General features: G+C 46.2%; 1 protein-coding gene and 1 pseudogene across 4 annotated transcripts in view; both read left to right on the forward strand.

The window, feature by feature from the left end:
• Positions 1-27,988, forward strand: part of LOC134983934 (zinc finger protein OZF-like) — a 34,820-nt gene that overhangs the window by 3,889 nt on the left and 2,943 nt on the right. For 3 of the 4 annotated variants that reach the window (XM_063949543.1, XM_063949542.1, XM_063949545.1), the window contains exons 2-4: positions 19,320-19,395; positions 20,934-21,031; positions 21,148-21,355. In XM_063949543.1, the coding sequence (XP_063805613.1) occupies positions 19,365-19,395; positions 20,934-21,031; positions 21,148-21,355 (337 nt within the window). In that variant the 5' untranslated portion in view covers positions 19,320-19,364. Of the gene's footprint in view, positions 1-259; positions 386-19,319; positions 19,396-20,933; positions 21,032-21,147; positions 21,356-27,988 lie in introns of those variants that run through there. The other variant, XM_063949544.1, reaches the window with a different exon arrangement.
• Positions 2,247-2,452, forward strand: LOC134984020 (U2 spliceosomal RNA; annotated as a pseudogene).

The raw sequence follows: 27,988 nt of genomic DNA on the forward strand, positions 1-27,988 counted from the left end.
GCTGCAACTGGAGAAACAGGTCCGGGTTTTCCAGCTCATCCAGAGACAGCAGGAGGTCCGGTGCAGGGGAAGAGTATAAAATTCCCATTCACCCACTACACAGTGCACTGATGCCCATTAGTGGCCAGCGAGTAGGATGCAGTTTGATAGTGCCAGCAACTGATGACATTGGCTATGCCAGGAGAACATGGCGGACTGATGATTGAGCATGGGGAGTGCTAGGACTTTTTTTGATTGTTTGCTTATTTTTCCAGTTATGTACTGTACCTGTGTGACCAGTCCTAAGCCTGTGTATGCTGTTGTACGGTGTCTGATGCCAGTATAGACACTGTGCTTTAACTGAAAGACCCGCCTCACGAGTCCTTAATTCAAGTATCCGCTCCAGGTACGGGTAACCAAATAAATATATATATATATATATATATATATATATATATATATATATAAAATCAGGGTACCTCACCGTCCTATACATATAAACTAATACCTTCCTCTCACTGCTGGCCACTTTGGAATGACCCCAATTTCTCTATCATCCATAGGGACCCTGGAGTTCAGTACCATGGGGCATAGATGGGGTGATCAGGCGAGCCGGCACTTTACATTTTTTCAATGTGTGTGACTGGCTCCTCCCCCTCCATACCCTTCCTCAGACCAGTTTTAGAAATGTGCCCAGATATTTTAATTTTGTATTTTTTTATTTCTAACGTTTAACAATTCTACAACAGTCTGGCAGTTTGCCCCTGCCAGCCTGCTACGTGGGAGCTGCCGGGGGGACCCGGTCCCACCCTGCGGGGTTTGGAGCCCGAGTCCTCGGCTGCAGGGACATCAGTCCCTGGGTGCCTCGCATCCAGCAGTTCACTGCCGACATGAAGCCCCAGCAGCCTGCCGGCAGCATGGCTGGAGACGTCTTTGGTAAGTATAGCCCGGGGCCCCGTTAGTTGGGTTTCCGGGTCAACTGGCGGCTATAGATACATACAGGAGAAAGGGCACTGACGTGTGCTCTATTTCTCCTGTGCACGGCTGTCCTTTAGAGAGAGTGGCAGCACTATAAGGGTTCATACCTTACTGTGAGCCGATATACCAGTGTTCTGACAGGCAGGGCGGGCACAACATCTATCGCACGCTGAACTGTGTGGGCTGCTGGTAGAGAATCCGCCACGGTCCGCTTACATATAACGAGCACGCCGCTACAAAAAAAAAAAAGGGAGTGTTGGCAGTGTCCACTAAGTGGGGCTGTTATTGGTGCGCGTTCAGACACTGTCTTAGTATGCAAAGTAGCGCAGAGACGTTTGAGCACAGGAGGAGAAAAGGCTCTACATTGGCAGTTTCTCCTCCTCACTCCTAGCGGCCAGCAGCACAGCACTTACTCAGAGACGCGTCTAAGGTCTCTCTCTGAGGCCGCGTGCTGCTGCATAGCGAGTGGGCGGCTAGTGGGAGCCGCCAGAGCTGATAACGCGCACCGGGAGTTATCCCTTTGGCCTCCCATACTGGCACACTCCCGCACTGTGCAGGGGCACACGCGGCTGCTGGACGCCCCTGCATCAAAACAGCTCTGCGCACCATTTCCAAGAAGCCATTTTAAATTTAAGCGCCATTCTGGAGGGGCCGGAGCTAAGCCACGTAGAAACATCATGTTACTACGGCCCTCATCCTGCTACTGGTACACGTCCTCTGCTTATAGCAGCCTGTTCTGCACACACTGTAAGCCGCTGCAATCCCTTTTTGATCATATGCAAACTACAAGTCTCAGCAGATAGGCTGAGAGGGCCTTCCACAGGCACAAAAACGCTAGAAATTTATATCAGAGATTTGGTTTTCTGGCCAGATCAGGACAGGGGGTCGGAACCTGGGTTCCTACCCAGGTCTGTACAAGGATCATTTACATCTGATAAGCACAGAGTTCAGGGTTCAAGCCCAGCGTTAGAAAGAATCATTAACTGTAATAAATGTTTGATGAAAATCTGGCCCATGGCGCCATTTGCTCCCGCGCCGGGGTGGTCTGCGCTAAAGGCACCCTGATTTATATTCTAGGGATGTAAAATATGTATAGCTGTATGTATTTATGTATATCTATATCTATATAGATGCAGGTCTTGTAGCAATAGCTCTGTCTACTACTACTGGTTATTACTGCTTCCTGCTACGATTAAAAACAGGTTATACACTTTGACACTGATCCTTGCTTTGACCTTGTGTTTTCGGTGTCCTCTACTCACCTGGTAGTTAATTGACGCTCAGTGTTTCTCACCTTTCTGCCTTTTGACTAGTATGAAGGTAGTAGATGTTCTTATCAGTTTAATATCCGATACGCCTCTTATCGGGGAGATTTATGTATATGTAAATATATATGTATTGAATGGCTTTTAGAAAAAAAATAGGAGGGGTTACTCTGTCCACTCTACGCATTGACCTGATATTACACTTCCACCTGTGTAACTATGTCATTTGAATCCAACACATCTATAAAGTCTCAGATTTGGGTTTTTATAAAACGCTATAATTTTTCTTGCAAACACAGCAGGCTGTACGCTGTACCTGGGAACATACACTAAGGTGTATTCCAGTATGTACCGTCAATAATGACCTTTATTTCCTACGGATTCCTACAATCCAGGCATCTGACAGAGTGTTCCTTTTGACTATGGTCAAGTCGGGTTTTCTCCGCCCAGCTGAATTTAGCTACAATAGACAGGAAAGTATCTGAGGCTCATCAGAACCTGATTAGACAGAAGTTTGTATAGAAGATAATTCAAGGTGTGTTCCATCCCTTCCCTTCTGTTCTATCAAAATTCTGATTCTGTACAGCGCAAATAGACGCCTGAGAGGCGGTCCTAGTTCCTGATACGCTCCTGGAGCTCGACCTTTCGCTTACAGACATAAAGCGGGAGTTTTCCACTTAAAACATATGCAGTGTTCTGAGTGTCCCCTTACAATGGAGCTACCCACTAAAGGAAGATCGGAAGGCTGTGAAGAGCAGTTTATTTTTTGTCCCCACTAGCTGATTTGCCGGTAAGGTTGAGGAGTATCGGGAAGGGAGAAATCTACACTTTGTGTCCTTTTATGTCCTGCTATTGCCTTTTAATGATTTCGAATATATACATTACATATCTGTATAAGTCAGTGTATATATATATATATATATACAGGTTGAGTATCCCATATCCAAATATTCCGAAATACGGAATATTCCGAAATACGGACTTTTTCGAGTGAGAGTGAGATAGTGAAACCTTTGTTTTTTGATGGCTCAATGTACACAAACTTTGTTTAATACACAGTTATTAAAAATATTGTATTAAATGATCTTCAGGCTGTGTGTATAAGGTGTATATGAAACATAAATGAATTGTGTGAATGTAGACACACTTTGTTTAATGCACAAAGTTATAAAATATATTGGCTAAAATGACCTTCCAAAATACGGAAAAATCCCAGATTTCCAGTCCTCTCCTCTATTTATGGATGGAAGACTACGCTATGGTAGTATTCTGTCTCTTGTCCAGCAAGGAGGTGCATCTGGACCACCTTTTTTTCCAAACATCTGGATAAGTATATTTATGTGCAAATGTTTGTATGTATTTATCTGTGTGTTTATGGTAATTGGTATACATGTACAGGTTGTGGGTACGGTTGGATTCTCTAAGTTTATTCCATCGGCAAATAGTGTTACCTCCCCCCTCAACTGAAAACTCGTAGTGGTAAAGGGGGTCTCCCGACTCCTTTTCACGATTGGGTTATGGCCTCCACAGTTATGGGTCATATATCTCAATTGCTTACAGGCAAAGGATACTCAAGTTTCAGCTATCTGTCTTCTCTCTGCACCGTCATTCCAGTTGGTTGGCGTAAAGGGTCCTGGGCCGTAAGGCACTAATTCAGACTCCAAGCCTTCCGCTAACATACCGATTGTTTACAGTTCAGGATAAACTTGTCTGGAACACCAAGTGGTATAGGGTCCTGTATTAGGTCACAGTCTCTTTTGGACCTGATGGTTGATATCCCAGTTTGGCCTTAGTGTAGGAGGATTTCCTACATGTCTTTGGATTTCTCCTCCTGGTTCCCTTCTGACAGATTCTCCTTCAGTAACTTGGGTTTGTAGTCCTCTGGTCATTTTCCAGCTTTTCATGTTTCTCCTGATGCCCCGTGGCTCAGGGGGCGTTATTCATGGTCGCAGGAGCTGCTCATTTGTGACCTCGGCTTATAGGCTTCATCCCTTAGCTGGTTGACCTATTATTCTAGGCATATGCTGGAGAGAGATTTGATGAATGCTTCTGTTTACACATCAGTATATATGAAAGACGCTTTTCTCGAGTCTCAGTACATACAGAGACTTGAGTTTGAACGTGTAGACTCTATTGGATACTCTCCTTGAGCGTAAGGGGTTTCTGTTTGCTGGGTCCTCGGCTCAGTCAGTGTTCTCTTCTGGTAGCGTTGGTTAGTCTTAAATAGGACTTTCCCGTTGAGTTTTTTCCATTTACCTGTGGGGTCTACTTTTCACAGGTACTGGATTATTTCTTTATTTATTTTTCGCCTACAAGCGGGTCAGATTTCCTCAGTTGTGGATTTTTTCCCAAGGTTTTGGTTGTACACAACTCCCAGAAGAAGACCAGTAATTGGTTGAAACGCGTTAGAGAGAGAGACCGCAGCAACAGACAAAACCACGATCCGTGCATGGACCAACCCAGGAACACAGCAGCAGCGCAGCTGAGAGGAGAGATCGGGTCCCCGTGGCCGCCTAGGTAAGTCTCCGTAGTGGAGAGGAATTGGTCGGGCTAGGCTGAACGAGCCAAACCGTACCAACTACTCTTCCCCCGGTCCGTGTCTCAGCGGAGGCTCACGTGGTGGACACCCCCTTGGGCGGCAGCCCCGGGGGCAGGTTAAAACCCACTCAGTAAGCCGGGCGCCCTGGGCAGCAATTTGAATACCTTTGGCACAAATAAGCATATATACAGTCACAGACTGTATATATGTGAAAACCCCCGCCATTTTCTACATACAGAAGCCCGCCGCTGAGGGGGCGGGGCCTTCTTCCTCAGCACACCAGCGCCATTGTTTCTTCACAGCTCCGCTGGAAGCAGCTCCCCAGGCTCTCCCCTGCAGTATCCAGGTACAAGAAGGGCAAAAGAGAGGGGGGGCACATAAATTTAGGCGCAAAAAGGATAAAATCAGCAGCTACTGGGTAGACACTAATTATAGTGTAAATCCCTGGGTTATATAGCGCTGTGGTGTGTGCTGGCATACTCCTTCTCTGTCTCCCCAAAAGCCTTTAGTGAGGTCCTGTCCTCAGTCAGAGCATTCCCTGTGTGTGTGCGGTGTGTCGGTACGTCAGTGTCGACATGTTATATGAGGAAGGATATGTGGAGGCGGAGCAAGTGCAGATGGATGTGGTGTCGGCGCCGACACCGGATTGAATGGATATGTGGAAGGTGTTAAATGATAATGTAAACTCCTTACATAAAAGGTTGGACAAAGCTGAAGCCTTGGGACAGTCAGGGTCTCACCCAGTGCCTGATCCCACAGCCACAGTGCAGAGGCCGTCAGGGTCTCATAAGCGTCCACTATCCCAGTTAGTCGACACGGAGTCTGACTCCAGTGTCGACGACGATGAGGCTAAATTACAGCCTAAAATGACTAAAGCCATCCGCTACATGATTATAGCAATAAAGGATGTATTGCATATTTCTGAGGAAATCCCTGTCCCTAACAAGAGGATTCATATGTTTGGGGAGAAAAAACAAGAAGTGACTTTCTCCCCTTCACATGAATTAAATGAATTATGTGAAAAAGCCTGGGAATCCCCTGAAAGGAAGGTAGTAATTTCCAAAAGGTTACTTATGGCGTATCCTTTCCCGCCAACGGACAGGTTACGCTGGGAATCCCCTCCCAGGGTAGACAAGGCGTTGACGCGCTTATCTAAGAAGGTGGCCCTGCCGTTTCAGGATACGGCCACCCTAAAGGATCCTGCGGATAGAAAGCAGGAAGCGATCCTGAAGTCTGTGTATACACATTCTGGTACTCTTCTGAGGCCAGCCATTGCTTCGGCACGGATGTGTAGCGCAGTAGCAGCATGGACAGATACTCTGTCGGAGGAGTTAGATACCCTGGACAGGGATACTATTTTACTGACCCTGGGACATATCAAAGACGCAGTCCTATATATGCGGGATGCCCAGAGGGACATTTGCTTACTGAGCTCTAGAGTAACCGCAATGTCCATTTCTGCCAGAAGGGTCTTATGGACTCGGCAATGGACAGGGGATGCTGATTCTAAAAGACATATGGAGGTTTTGCCATATAAGGGTGAGGAATTGTTTGGGGACGGTCTCTCGGACCTGGTTTCCACTGCTACAGATGGGAAGTCAAAATTCTTGCCGTATGTTTCCTCACAGCCTAAGTAAGCACCGTATTATCAAATGCAGTCCTTTCGTCCCCAAAAGAGCAAGAAGGTCAGGGGTGCATCCTTTCTTGCCAGAGGCAGGGGTAAAGGAAAAAAGCTGCATCATGCAGCCAGTTCCCAGGATCAAAAGTCCTCACCGGCTTCCTCTAAATCTTCCGCATGACGCTGGGGCTCCACAGGCGGAGCCAGGAGCGGAGGGGGCGCGTCTCAAGAATTTCAGCCACCAGTGGGTATGTTCACAGGTGGATCCTGGGCAATACAAATTGTCTCAGGGATACAAGCTGGAATTCGAAGTGACGCCCCCTCAACGTTTCCTGAAATCTGCCTTGCCGGCCTCCCCCATGGAGAGGGAGGTAGTGTTGGCGGCAATTCACAAACTATATCTCCAACAGGTGGTGGTGAAGGTTCCCCTTCTTCAACAGGGAAGGGGCTACTATTCCACCATGTTTGTGGTACCGAAACCGGACGGTTCGGTCAGACCCATTTTGAATTTAAAGTCCCTGAACATTTACCTGAAGAAATTCAAGTTCAAAATGGAATCGCTCAGAGCGGTCATTGCAAGCCTGGAGGAGGGGGATTTCATGGTGTCTCTGGACATCAAGGATGCATACTTGCATGTTCTCATTTATCCTCCTCATCAGGAGTACCTCAGGTTTGTGGTACAGGACTGTCATTACCAATTCCAGACGTTGCCGTTTGGCCTGTCCACGGCACCGAGAATATTTACCAAGGTGATGGCGGAGATGATGGTACTCCTTCGGAAGCAAGGAGTTACAATTATCCCATACTTGGACGATCTCCTCATAAAGGCGAGATCCAGGGAGCAGATGCTGATCAACGTAGCACACTCTCAGGAAGTGTTGCGACAGCACGGCTGGATCCTGAATATTCTAAAGTCGCAGCTGATTTCTACGACGCGTCTGCCCTTCTTGGGCATGATTCTGGACACAGAGCAGAAGAAGGTGTTTCTCCCGGAGGAGAAGGCTCAGGAGCTCGTGACTCTGGTCAGAGGCCTCCTAAAACCAAAACAGGTATCGGTGCATCACTGCACGCGAGTCCTGGGAAAGATGGTGGCGTCATACGAAGCCATTCCCTTCGGCAGGTTCCATGCGAGGATCTTTCAGTGGGATCTGTTGGACAAGTGGTCCGGATCGCATCTTCAGATGCATCGGCTGATCACCCTGTCCCCCAGGGCCAGGGTATCTCTTCTGTCGTGGCTGCAGAGTGCTCACCTCCTCGAGGGTCGCAGGTTCGGCATACAGGACTGGGTCCTGGTGACCACGGATGCAAGCCTCCGAGGATGGGGGGCAGTCACTCAGGGAAGAAACTTCCAAGGGCTGTGGTCAAGTCAGGAGACTTGTCTGCACATCAATATCCTGGAACTAAGGGCAATATACAATGCCTTGAGTCAAGTGGAGCTTCTGCTCCGGGACCAACCAGTGCTGATCCAGTCAGACAACATCACTGCGGTCGCCCATGTAAACCGCCAGGGCGGCACAAGAAGCAGGGTGGCAATGGCGGAAGCCACCAGGATTCTTCGTTGGGCGGAGAATCACGTGCAAGCACTGACAGCAGTGTTCATCCCGGGAGTGGACAACTGGGAAGCAGACTTCCCCAGCAGACACGACCTCCACCCGGGAGAGTGGGGAATTTATCAAGAAGTTTTCACGCAGATTTACAAATCGGTGGGGACTGCCACAGGTAGACATGATGGTGTCCCGCCTCAACAAAAAGCTAAACAGGTATTGCGCCAGGTCAAGAGACCCTCAGGCAATAGCTGTGGACGCTCTAGTGACACCGTGGGTGTTCCAGTCGGTATATGTGTTTCCTCCTCTTCCTCTCATACCCAAGGTGCTGAGAATCGTAAGGAAAAGAGGTGTGAGAACAATACTCGTAGTTTTGGATTGGCCAAGAAGTTCTTGGTACCCAGAACTACAAGACATGCTCACAGAGGACCCATGGCCTCTACCTCTCAGACAGGACCTGTTGCAACAGGGGCCCTGTCTGTTCCAAGACTTACCGCGGCTGCCTTTGACGGCATGGCAGTTGAACGCCGGATCCTAGCAGAAAAGGGCATTCCGGAGGAAGTTATTCCTACGCTGATAAAGGCTAGGAAGAACGTGACAGCAAAGCATTATCACGGGATATGGCGAAATTATGTTGCTTGGTGTGAGGCCAGGAAGGCCCCTACAGAGGAATTCCAGCTTGGACGATTCCTACACTTCCTACAGTCAGGTGTGACTATGGGCCTCAAATTAGGGTCCATAAAGGTCCAGATTTCGGCCCTATCCATTTTCTTTCAAAAAGAACTGGCTTCACTGCCTGAGGTTCAGACATTTGTTAAAGGAGTGCTGCATATTCAGCCCCCTTTTGTGCCACCAGTGGCACCGTGGGATCTCAACGTAGTTTTGGATTTCCTGAAATCCCACTGGTTTGAGCCACTTTAAGACAGTGGAGCTCAAGTATCTCACTTGGAAAGTGGTCATGTTGTTGGCCTTAGCTTCGGCTAAGCGTGTGTCAGAATTGGCGGCTTTGTCATGTAAAAGCCCCTATCTGATTTTCCTTGTATTCAGGGCAGAATTGCGGACCCGTCCGCACTTTCTACCGAAGGTGGTGTCATCTTTTCATCTGAACCAACCTATTGTGGTGCCTGCGGTTACTCGTGACTTGGAGGACTCCAACTTACTGGACGTAGTCCGGGCTTTGAAGATTTATGTTTCTAGAACGGCTGGAGTCGGGAAGACTGACTCGCTGTTTATACTATATGCACCCAACAAGCTGGGTGCACCTGCTTCAAAGCAAACTGTTGCTCGCTGGATCTGTAACACGATTCAGCAGGCTCATTCTACGGCTGGATTGCCACATCCAAAATCAGTAAAATCCCATTCCACAAGGAAGGTGGGCTCTTCTTGGGCGGCTGCCCGAGGGGTCTTGGCATTACAGCTTTGCCGAGCTGCTACTTGGTCGGGTTCAAACACTTTTGCAAAATTCTACAAGTTTGATACCCTGGCTGAGGAGGCCCTTGTGTTTGCCTATTCGGTGCTGCAGAGTCATCCGCACTCTCCTGCCCGTTTGGGAGCTTTGGTATAATCCCCATGGTCCTTACGGAGTCCCCAGCATCCACTAGGACGTTAGAGAAAATAAGAATTTACTCACCGGTAATTCTATTTCTCGTAGTCCGTCCCAAGTGCGGACTTTCTGCAATACGTGTATATAGTTATTGCTTAATAAAGGATTTTTGTTATGAGCCATCCGTTGAGTGAGGCTCAGTTAATGTTCATACTGTTAACTGGGTTAGTTTATCACAAGTTGTACGGTGTGATTGGTGTGACTGGGTTCCAAATCCTTTCCTTGTAATGTCAGCTCTTCCGGGCACAGTTTCCTTAACTGAGGTCTGGAGGAGGGGCATAGAGGGAGGAGCCAGTGCACACCAGATAGTATCTAATCTTTTCTTTAGAGTGCCTAGTCTCCTGCGGAGCCCGTCTATTCCCCATGGTCCTTACGGAGTCCCCAGCATCCACTACGGACTACGAGAAATAGAATTACCGGTGAGTAAATTCTTATTTTTTCCTTTCTTCTACCATGGTAGCTCATATCTCTGTTGCCTTTACATAATTCACCGTCATCGTGTACTTGTTCAATACTATATCCAAAATTTGTGTTGTCATATTTGATTATATTTACTGAGTGAAGTATACATTTATATTAATTTGTATTACAGGTTGAGTATCCCTTATCCAAAATGCTTGGGACCAGAGGTATTTTAGATATTGGATTTTTCCGTATTTTGGAATAATTGCATACCATAATGAGAGAGCATGGTGATGGGACCTAAATCTAAGCACAAAATGCATTTATGTTCCATATACACCTTATGGCCCTCATTCCGAGTTGATCGCTCGCAAGGCGAATTTAGCAGAGTTGCTCACGCTAAGCCTACGCCTACTGGGAGTGTATCTTAGCTTCTTAAAATTGCGACCGATGTATTCGCAATATTGCGATTACAAACTACTTAGCAGTTTCAGAGTAGCTTCAGACTTACTCGGCATCTGCGTTCAGTTCAGTGCTTGTCGTTCCTGGTTTGACGTCATAAACACACCCAGCGTTCGCCCAGACACTCCCCCGTTTCTCCGGCCACTCCTGCGTTTTTTCCGGAAACGGTAGCGTTTTTATCCACACGCCCCGAAAACGCCGTGTTTCCGCCCAGTAACACCCATTTCCTGTCAATCACACTACGTTCGCCAGAGCGAAGAAAAAGCCGTGAGTAAAAATACTATCTTCATTGTAAAATTACTTGGCGCAGTCGCAGTGCGAATATTGCGCATGCGTACTAAGCGGAATTTCACTGCGATGCGAAGAAAATTACCGAGCGAACGACTCGGAATGAGGGCCTATACACACAGCCTGAAGGTCATTTTAGCCAATGTTTTTTATAACTTTGTGCATTAAACAAAGTGTGTCTACATTCACACAATTCATTTATGTTTCATATACACCTTATACACACAGCCTAAAGGTCATTTAATACAATATTTTTAATAACTATGTGTATTAAACAAAGTTTGTGTACATTGAGCCATCAAAAAACAAAGGTTTCACTATCTCACTCAAAAAAGTCCGTATTTCGGAATATTACGTATTTCGGAATATTTGGATATGGGATACTCAACCTGTATTCTCATTTGTAGCATTAGGCTGAACACAGCAGTGACACATGATTTTTTTTTTTTTTTGCTTATCTGCATAATATTACATCCAATACTTGGTTTATGCTCATTTAGTATGGTATACAATTTATGAATTTAGAGGATACTGGGATCCACATTAGTACCATGGGGCTTCTCAGTATGGCATAATTTAGTAGAAATATTAGATATCATCCCTTTCATGGGATCTAACCATGGGGGTTCAGCCCCACTGGCCTGAGAATGTGCACTGTCCTGAGTACAGGGCAGTGAGTCTCCTGGGGAGGAAAGACATTCTGCTGTGCAGGAAATGCACTCCCTGGAAATGGCAACTGGAAGGGATACAAACACACACAGAGAAGGTGAAAACACAGTTTTAACCCACACAGAGCCCACAGGGAGATACAGAAGCCGGAGCCAGCCACACAGCACCCTTTTAGCTTAAGTAAAACTCAGCTGGGTCGCAAACTAAGCACCTTAATAAGGCTTAGTATTCTAACACTGCTCCCACCCCCTTACTAAGACCCCCTGGTACCGATGTGGAGTCCTTGTGGCGGAGCTGCGCTTCCCTGTGTATCCTGTCAGTACAAGCTGCAGAGGGAAAATGGCTGGTGAGCCGCTGGATCCGCTCATGGTGAAGCCCCGCCCCCGTAATGGTGCGCGGCTTCTCGCATTTTTTATACTGGCCTGATGACTTTTTGTGACTAACAGAAGGTTAATACCCTCTGTTAGGTAAGTGGCCAGATCTGGGTTTCATTGGTGGCTCTGCGCCTGCCTCACAGCATGGACACATCCAAGTGTATCACCTTACTGAGCCCCTGGCGCACAGCCAGCAGCAGTGCTGCGCTCCTACCCTTGTGCCGCCATTCCCTTTGGCAACCCGCTAACCTGGATGCCGGCGCTGTACTCATCACTCTTCTATCTTCTGGCTCTGTTAGGGGGGGCAGCGTGCTGCGGGAGTGTACGCTCGCCGTCATGTGGCTTGCAAATTACTCCCTCAGGAGCTCAGTGTCCTATCAGCGGTGAAACGCGGCCATTAACTCTTCAGGAAGTTGGGCCGTTCTCCCCCCTAACTCCCACGAAACAGGCAGGCTGCTGCCATCCAGACCTGCCTGAAAACAAAATAGGAAATAAATGCAGAAAACTCTTCAGGAGCTCCCCTAGCTGTGACCGGCTCCTCCGGGCACATTTTCTAAACTGAGTCGGGTAGGAGGGGCATAGAGGGAGGAGCCAGTGCACATTATTGAGTTCTTAAAGTGCCCAAGACTCGTAGTGGACCCGTCTATACCCCATGGTACTAATGAGGACCCCAGTATCCTCTACGGTCTACGAGAAAAGGATTTACCGGTAGGTAATTAAAATCCTATTTTTCCCCCAGGCTTGACCACCTTGGCTTTTTATGATTGGACCCAACATAATGATCTTTCTTATTGACCTCACCTCTGACAACATGTAAATGAGATTTGGTTTCCTCCAATCATATTACTGTCAATACTTTCAACAGAAATACTTTTTTTATAACTAATAGGCTATATGGGTAATCCCCGGCCAACACGATCCATCTCCCCTAGTTCCAATGTTCCTCATATAATGGTCTAAATTCGTCTTTATAACAGTCCAGAGGGCGATCATCAGTCACCACCGGCTGGCCAGACACTAGGGCATGATCATTAGTCACCACCGGCTAGCTTAACTCTAGGGCAGGGGTGGGGAACCTCGGGCCCGAGGGCCGTATAAGGCCCTCAAAGCCACTTGATCCGGCCAGGCGAACCTAAACGAGAGGAGATACCGAGTGCCCGCTGAGATCTTACCACCAGCGGGCGCCCGGCTCAGCAGCAGCCGGAGGCAGGAGCTCACTCCTGAGCTCCAGCTTCTGGCTCAGGCAGTGTACATGTGTGGCTGTGCGGCGCTATGGGAGAGACGTCATGACATCTCTCCCATAGTTCAGAGGAGAGGGAGGGCAGCGGTCCAGAAGCAGAAGCAGGGCTGGTGAGCATTGTGGTTTTTTTTTCCTTTTAATGTGTGTGTAAGCGGCGCTCCTAGGGAGAATATTTAATGGGGCATAACTACAGGGGGCATATCTAATGGGGCATAACTACAGGGGGCATATCTCATGGGGCATAACAACTGACGGGGCATATCTAATGGGCCAAAATAACTGACAGTGGGCATATCTAATGGGGCATAACAACTGACTGGGGGCAAATCTAATTGGGCATAACAAGAGACTGGGGGCAGGCTAATTTTTAAGACCCCCGAAGGATTTTATAAATATCCAAATGGCGCTTTGTAGAAAAAAGGTTCCCCACCCCTGCTCTAGGGGGTGATCATTAGTCACCACCATCTGGACTGACTCCAAGGGGTGATCATCAGTCACTGCCGGCTGGCCTGACTCCAGGGGGCGATCATCAGTCACTACTGGCTGGCCACACTCTAGGGCATGATTATTAGTCACCATCGGCTGGCCTGACTCCAAGGGGTGATCATCAGTCGGCATCGGCTAGCAGGGGACTTCCTGAGTAAATGTTTCTCATATTGTATATATTCATATATTTCTCTAACGTCCTAAGTGGATGCTGGGACTCCGTAAGGACCATGGGGAATAGCGGCTCCGCAGGAGACAGGGCACAAAATAAAAGCTTGAGATATCAGGTGGTGTGCACTGGCTCCTCCCCCTATGACCCTCCTCCAAGCCAGTTAGATTTTTGTGCCCGGCCGAGAAGAGTGCAAACTAGGTAGCTCTCCAGAGCTGCTTAGAATAAAAGTTTAGTTAGGTTTTTTTTATTTTCAGTGAGTCCTGCTGGCAACAGGCTCACTGCATCGTGGGACTAAGGGGAGAAGAAGCGAACTCACCTGAGTGCAGAGTGGATTGGGCTTCTTAGGCTACTGGACGTTAGCTCCAGAGGGACGATCACAGGTTCAGCCTGGATGGGTCACCGGAGCCGCGCCGCCGTCCCCCTTACAGAGCCAGAAGAGACGAAGGTCCGGTGAAAGCGGCGGCAGAAGACATCCTGTCTTCAAGACTAAGGTAGCGCACAGCACCGCAGCTGTGCGCCATTGCTCTCAGCACACTTCACACTCCGGTCACTGAGGGTGCAGGGCGCTGGGGGGGAGCGCCCTGAGACGCAATATAACACACATATACCTTAGCTGGCAAAAGGAATACATCACATATAGCTCCAGGGCTATATGGATGTATTTTTTCCCCTGCCATTTTACACAAAAAAGCGGGAGTTAAGGACGTCGTGAAGGGGCGGGGCCTATCTCCTCAGCACACTGGCGCCATTATTCCCTCACAGCTCCGCTGGAAGGACGGCTCCCTGATTCTCCCCTGCAGTACTGCATCTGATTCAGGGTAAAAAAGAGAAGGGGGGGCATTTTGGCAGCAAATAACTAGATTAACAGCAGCTATAAGGGATTAACACTTATATAAGGTTATCCCTGTATATATATAGCGCTGGGTGTGTGCTGGCAGACTCTCCCTCTGTCTCTCCAAAGGGCTAAGTAGGGTCCTGTCCTCTATCAGAGCATTCCCGGTGTGTGTGCTGTGTGTCGGTACGCGTGTGTCGACATGTATGAGGAGGAAAATGAGGTGGAGGCGGAGCAGTTGCCTGTGTTAGTGATGTCACCCCCTAGGGAGTCGACACCTGACTGGATGATTGTGTTTAAGCAATTAAGTGATAATGTCAGCAATTTACAAAAAACTGTTGACGACATGAGAAAGCCGGCAAATCAATTAGTGCCTGTTCAGGCGTCTCAGACACCCTCAGGGGCCCTAAAACGGCCGCTACCTCAGTGGGTCGACACGGATCCAGATACAGATACTGAATCTAGTGTCGACGGTGACGAGACAAACGTAATGTCCAGTAGGGCCACACGTTACATGATCACGGCAATGAAAGAGGCATTGAACCTTTATGACACTACAAATACCTCAAAGGCGGGTATTATGTGGGGTGTGAAAAAACTGCCAATAGTTTTTCCTGAGTCTGAGGAAATAAATGAGGTGTGTGATAAAGCGTGGGTTTCCCCCGATAAAAAACAGCTAATTTCTAATAAGTTATTAGCACTATACCCTTTCCCGCCAGAGGTTAGGGCACGGTGGGAAACACCCCCTAGGGTAGATAAGGCGCTCACACGTTTATCTAAACAAGTAGCGTTACCGTCCCCTGATACGGCCACCCTCAAAGAACCAGCTGATAGGAGGCTGGAAAATATCCTGAAAAGTATATACACACATACTGGTGTTATACTGCGACCAGCAATCGCATCAGCCTGGATGTGCAGTGCTGGAGTCGCATGGGCGGATTCCCTGACTGAGAATATTGATACCCTGGATAGGGACAATATTCTGTTAACTATAGAACATTTAAAGGATGCATTGCTATATATGCGTGATGCGCAGAGGGATATTTGTACCCTGGCATCAAGAGTAAGCGCAATGTCCATCTCTGCCAGAAGAGCATTATGGACCAGACAGTGGTCAGGGGACGCAGATTCCAAACGGCACATGGAAGTATTGCCGTATAAGGGGGAGGAGTTATTTGGGGCTGGTCTAACAGACCTGGTGGCAACGGCTGTAAAATCCACCTTTTTACCCCAGGTTACTTCACATCAACAGAAAAAGACACAGTCTTTTCAAACTCAGTCCTTTTCGTTCCCATAAGTACAAGCGAGCAAAAGGTCACTCTTTTCTGCCCAAGGGCAGAGGAAGAGGAAAAAGGCAGCACCATGCAGCCGCTTCCCAGGAGCAGAAGCCCTCCCCTGCTTCTGCCAAGTCTTCAGCATGACGCTGGGGCTTTACAAGCAGACTCAGACACGGTGGGGGCCCGTCTCAAGAATTTCAACGCGCAGTGGGCTCACTCGCAAGTGGATCCCTGGATTCTACAGGTAGTATCACAGGGGTACAAACTGGAATTCGAGGCGTTTCCTCCTCATCGGTTCCTGAAGTCTGCTTTACCAAAGTCTCCCTCCGACAGGGAGGCAGTTCTGGAAGCCATTCACAAGCTGTACTCCCAGCAGGTGATAATCAAGGTACCTCTCTTACAACAGGGGAAGGGGTATTATTCCACACTATTTGTGGTACCGAAGCCGGACGGCTCGGTGAGACCAATATTAAATCTAAAATCTTTGAACACTTACATAAAAAGGTTCAAATTCAAGATGGAGTCACTCAGAGCGGTGATAGCGAACCTGGAAGAGGGGGACTATATGGTGTCGCTGGACATCAAGGATGCTTATCTCCACGTCCCAATATATCCTTCTCACCAAGGGTACCTCAGGTTTGTAGTACAAAACTGTCATTATCAGTTTCAGACGCTGCCGTTTGGATTGTCCACGGCGCCTCGGGTCTTTACCAAGGTAATGGCCGAAATGATGATTCTTCTACGAAGAAAAGGCATCTTAATTATCCCTTACTTGGACGATCTCCTGATAAGGGCAAGAACCAAGGAACAGTTAGAAGTCGGAGTGGCACTATCTCAGGTAGTGCTAAGTCAGCACGGATGGATTCTAAATATTCCAAAATCGCAGCTGATTCCAACGACACGTCTACTGTTCTTAGGAATGATTCTGGACACAGTCCAGAAGAAGGTGTTTCTCCCGGAGGAGAAGGCCAGGGAGTTATCCGAGCTAGTCAGGAACCTCCTAAAACCAGGACAGGTCTCAGTGCATCAGTGCACAAGGGTCCTGGGAAAAATGGTGGCTTCTTACGAAGCGATTCCATTCGGAAGATTCCATGCAAGAACTTTTCAGTGGGATCTACTGGGAAAATGGTCCGGATCGCATCTTCAGATGCATCAACGGATAACCCTGTCGCCAAGGACAAGGGTGTCTCTCCTGTGGTGGCTTCAGAGGGCTCATCTACTAGAGGGCCGCAGATTTGGCATTCAGGATTGGATCCTGGTAACCACGGATGCCAGCCTGAGAGGCTGGGGAGCAGTCACACAGGGAAGGAATTTCCAGGGCTTGTGGTCAAGCATGGAAACATCTCTTCATATAAACATTCTAGAACTAAGGGCCATTTACAATGCCTTAATTCAAGCAAAACCTCTGCTTCAGGGTCAGGCGGTGTTGATCCAGTCGGACAACATCACGTCAGTCGCCCACATAAACAGACAGGGCGGCACGAGAAGCAGGAGGGCAATGGCAGAAACTGCAAGGATTCTTCGCTGGGCGGAAAATCATGTGATAGCACTGTCAGCAGTGTTCATTCCGGGAGTGGACAACTGGGAAGCAGACTTCCTCAGCAGACACGACCTTCACCCGGGAGAGTGGGGACTTCACCCAGAAGTCTTCCACCAAATTGTAAACCGTAGGGAAAGACCAAAGGTGGACATGATGGCGTCACGTCTAAACAAAAAACTGGACAGATATTGCGCCAGGTCAAGGGACCCTCAGGCAATAGCAGTGGACGCTCTGGTAACGCCGTGGGTGTACCAGTCAGTGTATGTATTCCCTCCTCTGCCCCTCATACCGAAAGTATTGAGAATCATAAGAAGGAGAGGAGTAAGAACTATACTCGTGGTTCCGGATTGGCCAAGAAGGTCTTGGTACCCGGAACTTCAAGAGATGCTCACGGACGAACCGTGGCCTCTACCTCTAAGACAGGACCTGCTACTGCAGGGGCCTTGTCTGTTCCAAGACTTACCGCGGCTGCGTTTGACGGCATGGCGGTTGAACGCCGGATCCTGAAGGACAAGGGCATTCCAGAAGAAGTCATCCCTACTCTGGTAAAAGCCAGAAAGGAAGTAACCGCAAAACATTATCACCGCATTTGGCGTAAATATGTTGCGTGGTGTGAGGCCAAGAAGGCCCCTACACAGGAATTTCAACTGGGTCGTTTCTTGCATTTCCTGCAAACAGGACTGTCTATGGGCCTAAAATTAGGGTCCATTAAGGTTCAAATTTCAGCCCTGTCGATATTCTTCCAGAAAGAACTGGCTTCAGTACCTGAAGTTCAGACATTTGTGAAAGGGGTGCTGCACATACAGCCTCCTTTTGTGCCTCCAGTGGCACCTTGGGATCTCAATGTTGTGTTGAGATTTCTAAAATCACACTGGTTTGAACCATTGTCTACGGTAGATTTAAAATATCTCACGTGGAAGGTGTCGATGCTGTTGGCCTTGGCTTCAGCTAGGCGTGTGTCAGAATTGGCGGCTTTATCATGTAAAAGCCCTTACCCAAATTTTCATTCTGACAGGGCGGAATTGAGGACTCGTCCTCAATTTCTACCTAAGGTGGTTTCTGCATTTCACATGAACCAACCTATTGTGGTACCTGCGGCTACTAGGGACTTAGAGGACTCTAAGTTGCTGGACGTTGTCAGGGCCTTGAAAATATATGTTTCCAGGACGGCTGGAGTCAGGAAAACTGACTCGCTGTTTATCCTGTATGCACCCAACAAGCTGGGTGCTCCTGCTTCAAAGCAGACGATTGCTCGTTGGATTTGTAGTACAATTCAGCTTGCACATTCCGTGGCAGGATTGCCACAGCCAAAATCAGTAAAAGCCCATTCCACAAGGAAAGTGGGCTCATCTTGGGCGGCTGCCCGAGGGGTCTCGGCTTTACAACTTTGCCGAGCAGCTACTTGGTCAGGGGCAAACACGTTTGCTAAATTCTACAAATTTGATACCCTGGCTGAGGAGGACCTGGAGTTCTCTCATTCGGTGCTGCAGAGTCATCCGCACTCTCCCGCCCGTTTGGGAGCTTTGGTATAATCCCCATGGTCCTTACGGAGTCCCAGCATCCACTTAGGACGTTAGAGAAAATAAGATTTTACTTACCGATAAATCTATTTCTCGTAGTCCGTAGTGGATGCTGGGCGCCCATCCCTAGTGCGGATTGTCTGCAATACTTGTATATAGTTATTGTTACAAAAAATTCGGGTTATTATTGTTGAGCCATCTTTTCAGAGGCTCCTTTAAATTTATCATACTGTTAACTGGGTTCAGATCACGAGTTGTACGGTGTGATTGGTGTGGCTGGTATGAGTCTTACCCGGGATTCAATATCCTTCCTTATTATGTACGCTCGTCCGGGCACAGTATCCTAACTGGCTTGGAGGAGGGTCATAGGGGGAGGAGCCAGTGCACACCACCTGATATCTCAAGCTTTTATTTTGTGCCCTGTCTCCTGCGGAGCCGCTATTCCCCATGGTCCTTACGGAGTCCCAGCATCCACTACGGACTACGAGAAATAGATTTATCGGTAAGTAAAATCTTGTTTTCTCTGTGCAGGAGGGGGGAATATATTGAGGAAACAAGGATCTGTACGAGGACACGATGGAGAATCACTGTCTCCTCACATCACTGGGTAAGAGGAGACATTGATGTAATGTACAGTGGACAGCAGTGGTGGGGGCCACCTATATACACAAATCATCTGATCAACTGATAACATATTTTTCTCTTTCATCCATGTTGGGGGACAATGCGGTACCTTGGAATATAGAGGGAGCTAGTGGTGGAACAGGGCACAACTAATACTACAGACTTATTGGTCTCTGACTACTGCACCTCTATGCCCCTCTCCTGGAAGTACTGTACCATGGAGTAGGCCACTGTTTTTCTTCAGTGTAGGATTTATTACTTTTTTTCCCTACATTAGTGTGTAAACGTGTTCAGCTGAGAGTGCAGGCTCTAGCTCCGATAGATGCCACTTAGTTTAGGTCACTTGGATCATGGAATGCACTAGGGACCAATAGCACATGGCCACTTGGACCTCACTCTGGGAGCTTCTGCAAAGACTGAGACCCACCAGGGGCCGAGAATTTCTCTCTGTGAAGTGGAACTTGCCATGATTTCTCTTCATTGGCGAGAATGCTGAATTGTTCCAGAAGATCTCCTAGATGTCAGGGGTCCTCTTAGGTTCACCTTATAGATGATTAAACTTCTAGGTAACTGCTCAAACTTCCATAGAAGACAGAAAACAAACAAAAAGCCTTTAATGTTATATTTCTTCACAGCTTTCAATATTGTTTGGGCAAAGCCAGTTGGGCACTTATTTGGCGCACCTTCCGTGTCACCTATCCCATTCCTGAAGCAGACATGGTGCACTGGAGAGTCCACCTAAAGTTATTGTTTCCATTGTCCTTTTCTTAAAGGCTACAGCATCCTGTTGACAAATGCTGTTGCTTTCATTCAAGACCTTTATAGGTGGAGATCTTGACAAGATGGTTGAGAACCAACCCTCCCGTGGAATCCAAAATAATTTGCCTTCTTGGACTTGACACTCTAGTTGGTGGCTGAGAGACCAAAACATCAACAGGGTCTGTCTTTCTTCCATTTGGGATTGGACTATGGTTGCTGTGACCTCATGTTTAATACTCCAGGGCCTTTGATCTATGGAAAAACGTCACTTCCTCACCACATCCTCAAAATTGCAAGCAGCGCAATGCACTTAATGGCCCCATTCTTGAGGGGCAGTTTAGTAAAAATTAATTTGGACAGTATGATGATGGTGGCTTACATCACCAAGGAGGAAAATCATGTTTTGTGCAGTCCAATGGTCTTCAGTCTCGGTGCAGAGATTTGCAATCACGTCACAGCTTATTCCACCAGGTCAGTGATGGCTTCCTGGGTGGTGCGGCATGGAGCCTTCAGAGAAACTGAGCTGCGATTTGGTCGTTAGTCTCTACCTTCTCAGAATTTTACAGGTTCAAAGTCTTTATATCTAAGGACACAGAATATCAAAGAGAGGTTCTGGGCACAGTCAGTGCTGTGTGTGCTCTATCATAGGGGCAGCTACAGAACGTCCCCAAGGTACAGCAGGGTCCCCCAATTGGGTTCAGAGAAACCGATTTTACAGTAGGTATAAAATACTATTATTCAGTAACTATGTGTCTCCCACAGATGGATCCAGTAACAGAGATACCCCAGATGCATGTCTCCATCCTCTATATTCTCAGGACCGTACACAGGAGAATCACAGGATTCCACAGGAGGATCAGGTAGATGAGATTTAAGGTTAAAATACCAAAGTATCTGTCATTGTACAATTTGTAGACAACCTGAATATGTATTATCCTATTGTTAATTCTAAGTTTTTGTTTTGTGTGTAATTTAGTGTGAAGATCTGATTCATTTTAAACTAGAAGATATAGAGGGAGAAGAAAAGATGTATCTGAATATTATAAAGGTAGAAAATACAGAGGGAGAGGAAGAGATGTATGTGACTGACACCAAGGCAGAAGATATAGATGGAGAAGAAAAGATGTATGTGAGGGGTGATCAGCAGTGTAAGGAGGAGGAAATCCCTACAGATATCAGCACAGGTGAGTAATACACACAACAGAATAGAGTGACATATTATCCTTGTTCAGAAGAAGCTCCTATTCTAGTAGATGTCCCTGCCCTTGTGGAAGCTATAAAGCATATTCTAAAACTCTTAGATGAGGTGGAACCCACTGCAAGAATACTGATTCGTTTAAAAAGCAGAAGGTTACTAAAACAGATTTGCCCCATTCTGATCATTTAATGGACATTAGAAACCCTGGACCACTCTGGGTAAAAAGTTCCCTTAATCTAAACGGACCCTAGCTTGTTATACTCTGCTAGCAGCTATCTGTAACAAATGGGACACTCCACCTCCAGTGGACTCTCGTGTCACCCGTCTTGTGCTGTCGTCCACTCTGCCTGTTACCACTGTCACTTACTTGAGGGAGCCGACAAACATATTGAAAGTTGCCTTAAGTCTTTATTCTCTCACAGGGGTTATACATAGACCCACTTGGGCCGCAAAGGCTATATAAGCTTGGTTGCATGCACTCGAGGTAGAACTGCTTGTGGATATTTCTGATGAAGGCAGAATGTATCTAACGCATATTAAAACTGCTTATTATATTCAGGAAGTATCTTCTGAGGCTGTAGTGTTGGACGGAAAGGCGTCTGTCACATCCATCCTTGCACACAGTATTCCAGTGATGGCTAACCTTGACACTCCAGCTGTTGTCAAACTACAAATCCCAGCATGCCCTGCTACAGTTTTGCTATTTGGCCTCTCTAAAACTGATGTAGGGCATGCTGGGATGTATAGTTCAACAACAGCTGGAGTGTCAAGGTTAGCCATCACTGCAGTATTCTGTGGTTACGTCCCTGGAAAGGGGACGTGGATTCCGGTAAAGCCTTGTAAATTCTTCCATTCAAAGGGGATATTCTTTTGGGGAGGAACTAGATCCTTGGCATCCTTACAAATCCTGCTCAGAGGGCCAAAAGTGCTACTTTTTGCCCCTTTTGTCCCCAAGGCAAGGCTAAGGGACAGTCTTTCCCTAAGTAATCTCACCCTGTCAAACCTTCCATGGGCAGCTCGTCAACATGCAGCAAATCCTGACAAGCCTGCAGCCTGATGGGACAGGCTTCCCCCTGGGGGACCCCAGTGGGGGAGGCCAACTTCTGCAATTTGCTCACGTTTGCTTTGTGTCGACCACTTCAGATGCCTGGGTGCTAGAAGTTGTCTTTCATGGGTACGCTGTCTCATTCAAGGGACCTCCCCCTTAACAGTATTCACCACGGGCCTACCATCAGATCCGACAATGGTGCAAATTCTACTAACTGGTCAATTCTCTCCTTCACTCAGCATTGATTGTGCTGTTCCTCAACCCCAAACGGGCAGAGGTTACTGCTTGACCCTGTTTTTAGTTCCAAAACCCAATGGGTCGTACTGGCCTATTCTCAACCTCAAATCTCTGAACAAGTTTGTGAGAGTGTCCAAGTTTTGCATGGAAATGCTGCGTTCAATAGTTCTGCCCATGGTTACATAGTTTACCTGGATATACAGGATGCGTATCTGCATGTTCTTATTGCCACTTAGCATCAGCAGTTCCTCCGGTTCACTATTGGCAACCTACATTATCAATTCCAGGCCCTGCCATTTGGACTGGCTATGGCTCCTCGCAATTTTACCAAGGTCATATCCATTATGACAGTTCATCTCCGTCGTCGGGGTTAACGGATTCTTCATTACCTTGATGACCTACTCATTCTGGCAAATTCATGAAAAAATAAAAAATAGAGTTTTTATACCTGGCGCTGATCATATACTCGTTATAACTGATTACCTGCAGCTCTAAAAAAAAAAAAAAAGGAGTTACTTTTCTCCCTTAAATTTACTAGACAAAGACAAAATTTAAATGAAAGTTCTAATTCTCGTTTAAGAAGGATTTTATTTTTATGTTTATAGTATTTTCATTCCCACACTATGTGTGAAAATATATATTACTGAATATTCCGTAAAAAAGACAATTATAAAATCAAACAAAATAATGCATTAATAGCAACAATTTTCTCAAAAAGGCTCTTTATATGTGTATTTTCGTGGGTCATACCAATTTATATGTGTAAAAAGGTATTATTCCTGTTATAGTTTTTGACCCTTAGTTACACATATAGAAATGCCATATGCCAGTGTTCAAAATCTGCAACTTTCTCTTATAATACAATCCTAGAGTCACACACACACACACACACACACACACGCATATATATATATATATATATATATATATATAAATAAAATGTGCAAGATTTTTACAGGCTATATAGCACTTAGATATAGTTCACATCCAAGTATTAAACCACTTCTTTACATAAATCCGACAATATTTTCATGCATAAGATGTTAAAGCTTAGAAGCAGAAAGCATGTGTTGTTAGAGCTTTAGGAACCATTGAGTATGCAAAGCAGTAATCCTGCAGCTGTATGAATTAGGGTCTTAGCACATCTCTTTTAAGCCTTTGTTTTATTGCACAGATGTGTGCTAAAATTATGATTTCTCAGAGTCTCTAATCGTCACCTGTTTTTTCCCAGGTGAACATAGAAAGTAGACACTTGTTAGTGCACATGGTAGTGAACCTGCAGTGCACATGGTTTTTCCCATTAGAGAAAGATTTTGCTTTTGCGATCAGATCTGATTTAGGACCAGAGTGGAGTGACTGAAACACCTACGTGCACGTTTCACCAAATAAACAGCTTTATTAAAGCTGTTTATATGGTAAACGTGCACGTAGGCGTTTCAGTGAGTCCACTATGTTCTCTATATGAATAATGTATTTTAATATGTACCAGTTCAATATGAGAATCACTATTATAGCTTAATGCAGCAGTTGCTGCCCTCAGTATATTTGTGGCAAGTGCAATGGAGTAACCGGTGCTGTCAATTTATTGAAACAAGGGGTAACCATATTAAGTTCAATGGAGTAGCCGGTGCTGTTAATTATTATATCAAAATAAGCGGCAACTGTTGTAAGCAGTTTGGTTACTCCTTAAATGAACATTGATGTCTGATGCATATGCCATTCATATTAAATTTGACCACCAACCACAAACAGTATAAACAATATTGATGGACGCTATATGGAGGGATTATAGATATATCCAGCGTGTCCTTTTCAGCAGTTGTATAAAAATAAATTTGCCAATACTGGAATTAGGAACAAGGTGCAAGGAAGCACGTGAGTGACTGAATTACCAAACGGAACTTTATTGAAAGACAGCAGCATAATGCCCATATAACAACCTTTGGTTTAGACCCAATGAAACCAAACGGCAATTGGATGTGTGAAGTACTATATTACTGTTGGAGAGCGGCTTTTGAATTGCCAACATATATCCTCTGTATATATTGATAAAACTTGGTAGCTTACCACTCAAACTCCCTGATCAGGATAAAAATATTCAATAATAATATGCATGTGGTGCTCACAGTTACATATGGGTTTTGACAAGGGAAGTCAATATGAGACAATTTTCAGAGTGATGTTAATGAGATACAACATCAGACCAGTAAGAGGAGAAGCTCTGGCAACAACGGTTGCTGTTTAATTGTAACATCTTATTCATAACATCAACTGAGGAAACTGAAAAATTGATACACAGGCTGTAGGGGGTATTGGCAACAATTGTTTAATAATAAAGGTCTCCGTAACATCAGCTGAGGTAATTGACAAGAATAACACAACAACTACAGAATAATTGATGGTACAGGCTGTGGTTGAATTGCAAATACATAATTACAATATAGTAAATAATACATAACCGCAGATGAATTGACGCCTTGATTCATAAACATACAGTAAAGAAGAAGAATAACGTGGTAATTTCAGGGTAAACAGACAATAAATGTAACCCAGTACTGGGTATATACCCTATTATTTTAACAGATGCTCACACTGTCTATGGAGTTGGGGTCAACTGTGTGTATTCACACAGTATTAGACTGACAGCTCCTGAGTAGCTTCAACTGGTGACTCCGCATTAATAATTAATACAAGGGTTACAGTGGTGGACTTCACTTTTTAATATCTATATTTTCACATTCTAACTTTTTCACCCAGTTGTATGTGTATGTCAATTAAAATATTTTAACCTCTATATTTCAATGTATATTCCAAAATTGGGACAATTTTTATATTTTGAGTATTAAAGGCTAAGTCACCCTAAGTTAATATATACATTTTCAAGAATTTCTTTCATATTTGTGTGCCCATCCGAACAACCGCTTCTTCTTTTGTATTCATGGCTAGTGCTTTTGCAAGAAGGGTTTCGGACTTGGGAGCAATTTCCTGCCATCCTTTCTTTATTTTCCACTGTGACAGAGCGGTTATCCAAACCAGACCTGTTTACCTTCCTAAGGTGGTTTCCTCTTTTCACTTGAATCAAGAGATTGTGGTCCTGACCTTTTTTTCTTCGGAATTGTCGGTAAAGGAGCATTCTTTGGATGTGGCTAAGGCACTACATATCTATGTGGAACATATTGCCTGTTAGGTGCTCTGATGCCCTTTTTGGATTTCATAAGCGTGGCAGGTGTGCTAATAGGCAGATGCTGGCCAGATGTATTAGAATGGTTATTGCACAGGCTTACTTTAGGGCTGGTATTCCTATGTCTGTTTCGATTTCTGCCCATCCTACTCGGTCTGTTGGACCTTCATGGGCAGCACGCCATGGGGTATCTGACAAACTGCGCAAGGCAGCTACATGGTCTTCGATCAACACATTACTTAGGTTTTATGCCTTTGATACATTTGCCTCCCAGGATGCTTCCTTTGGATGCCGAATTCTCTTATCCGCTTAGGCGCATCCCCAACCTTGAAGTACTGCTGAAGTACATCCTTGATGTTTCCTTGTGGAAACACTATGTACTCTGCTGCAGAAAGGGAGAGTTGTGGTAGATATACCTTTGTTAACCGGCTTTCTGCAAAGTACTTAGGGTCTACAGGGCGCCCAACCTGACGCACTTGGCCTCTCTGGGTTTGTACGGCATTGGCCTCTGGTTCCTTACTCCTTACACGAGAACGTGTTCTTATGTGCCGAACATCTTTCTTCTGTCCTTTATGCTTCCTGCATTGAGTTGGTTAACAAAACTGAAGTGACTGTGCCTGCAGTTGGGGCTATAGGGTGGGAAGCTGAGCATCTTGGGATATGCTGAAAGCTTTAACTGTTTGGTGCACGGATTCCTGATCCACCACAACCCTAATGTTTTCCCTGTGGACCCTATGTACTTCTCAGAAACAGACAAAGGTAAGTTTACCATAACTCTCCCTATCTCACCAGGGGAGTGGGTTGTGTGAAGACAGCCTTATAGACCAGCTTTGGGAACAGAATCACCTAGGTACCTTTATTTTAAATGTTTACCACTTACTGTAAAGCTTCTTAGGAGTAAGAGCCAATGAGATGTATGCACCGAAACCTGACTCTCAGCCCTATCTGAGAAGAGCTTACAGTCATTGTTTTCCTAGAGCACTTTCCCACCATCTGTTTTGGGCTCTACATAGTGTTGACCCCATGTGTGGGGACCTGCTTATCTGAGATGTATTTCCTGCATTGTGGGACTTTGGTTAATATCAGCGGTCACACTGTTACTATAAGGATTGTGCGGGTGTTTAGTGCTAGTTGCGGGACTTACCTATACAGGCGCCGGTGGTGCAGTGACGTGGCATGCGGGGTCCTCAGATGGCAGGTGAGACAGCAGAGGTCACTGTTTTGACAGCAGGCAGCACTGGCTATTGTAATGTTGGGTAGTTTGGTGTGTGTTCCATGTGACCAGCATTCCTATGTGTCTGCATAATGGGCGCTGCCAAATTGGAGACCATCAGGAGACTGCCAGTATCCAGTGGTCAGCCAGTAGGGTAATCTTGGACCAATCAGTAGGTGGTTATGCCTATAAAGCCAGTCCAAGCCCAGAAGGGAATCGCCAGTACAAGAAGTCACTACGTCTGGAAGCTTCTTGTTACTGTGCTCTGCTGCATTTCTGTCTTTGTGACTAAAGGGAACCCTCATTAGCTCTGTGCTCTGCTCAGCGCTAGGTTGTACTCTAGTCCACCACCGCATTGTTGGACTATCCCTACTCACCACGTCTCGGCAGGAGACATCCTGTATAGCTGGAACTGCTTACACAGCATATCCTGTATAGCCACCATTTCTCTGCATCAAAGTGTATCCAGTATAATTGCTGCCGCTCTGCATCTCAGTATAACCTGTGTATCTGAAACTGCTCCACATCTCATCTCAGTATATCCTGTATTTCTGAAACTGCTCCACATCTCAGTATATCCTGTGTAGCTGGAACTGTTTTGTAACATAACTCATCTAACACAGCTGGTACTGTTCCACATTCCAGTACATTGATATAGCTGGTTTTGCACCACGATCCAGCACAACTAGTGAGGCTCGTACGGCTCTTCTCAGCAACTCGTACAACGCCTCTGTTCTTGCATCGTGCTCCTAGTGTCCAATACTTACCTGATTCCATCTGCAACCAGCACTGATTCTATAATCCCCTATTATTTGGTCGTCTTCTTAACCTAACAAGTGCCTTCCAATTCCAGAGTGTACATGAGAAGGGACCATATTCTACCTCCTCGTATCATTCCAACCCCTAGCGAATCCTCCACTGCTCCTCCCGCCTCATCTGT

Source organism: Pseudophryne corroboree, assembly GCF_028390025.1.
Source record: "Pseudophryne corroboree isolate aPseCor3 chromosome 3 unlocalized genomic scaffold, aPseCor3.hap2 SUPER_3_unloc_3, whole genome shotgun sequence".
NCBI lineage: Eukaryota > Metazoa > Chordata > Amphibia > Anura > Myobatrachidae > Pseudophryne > Pseudophryne corroboree.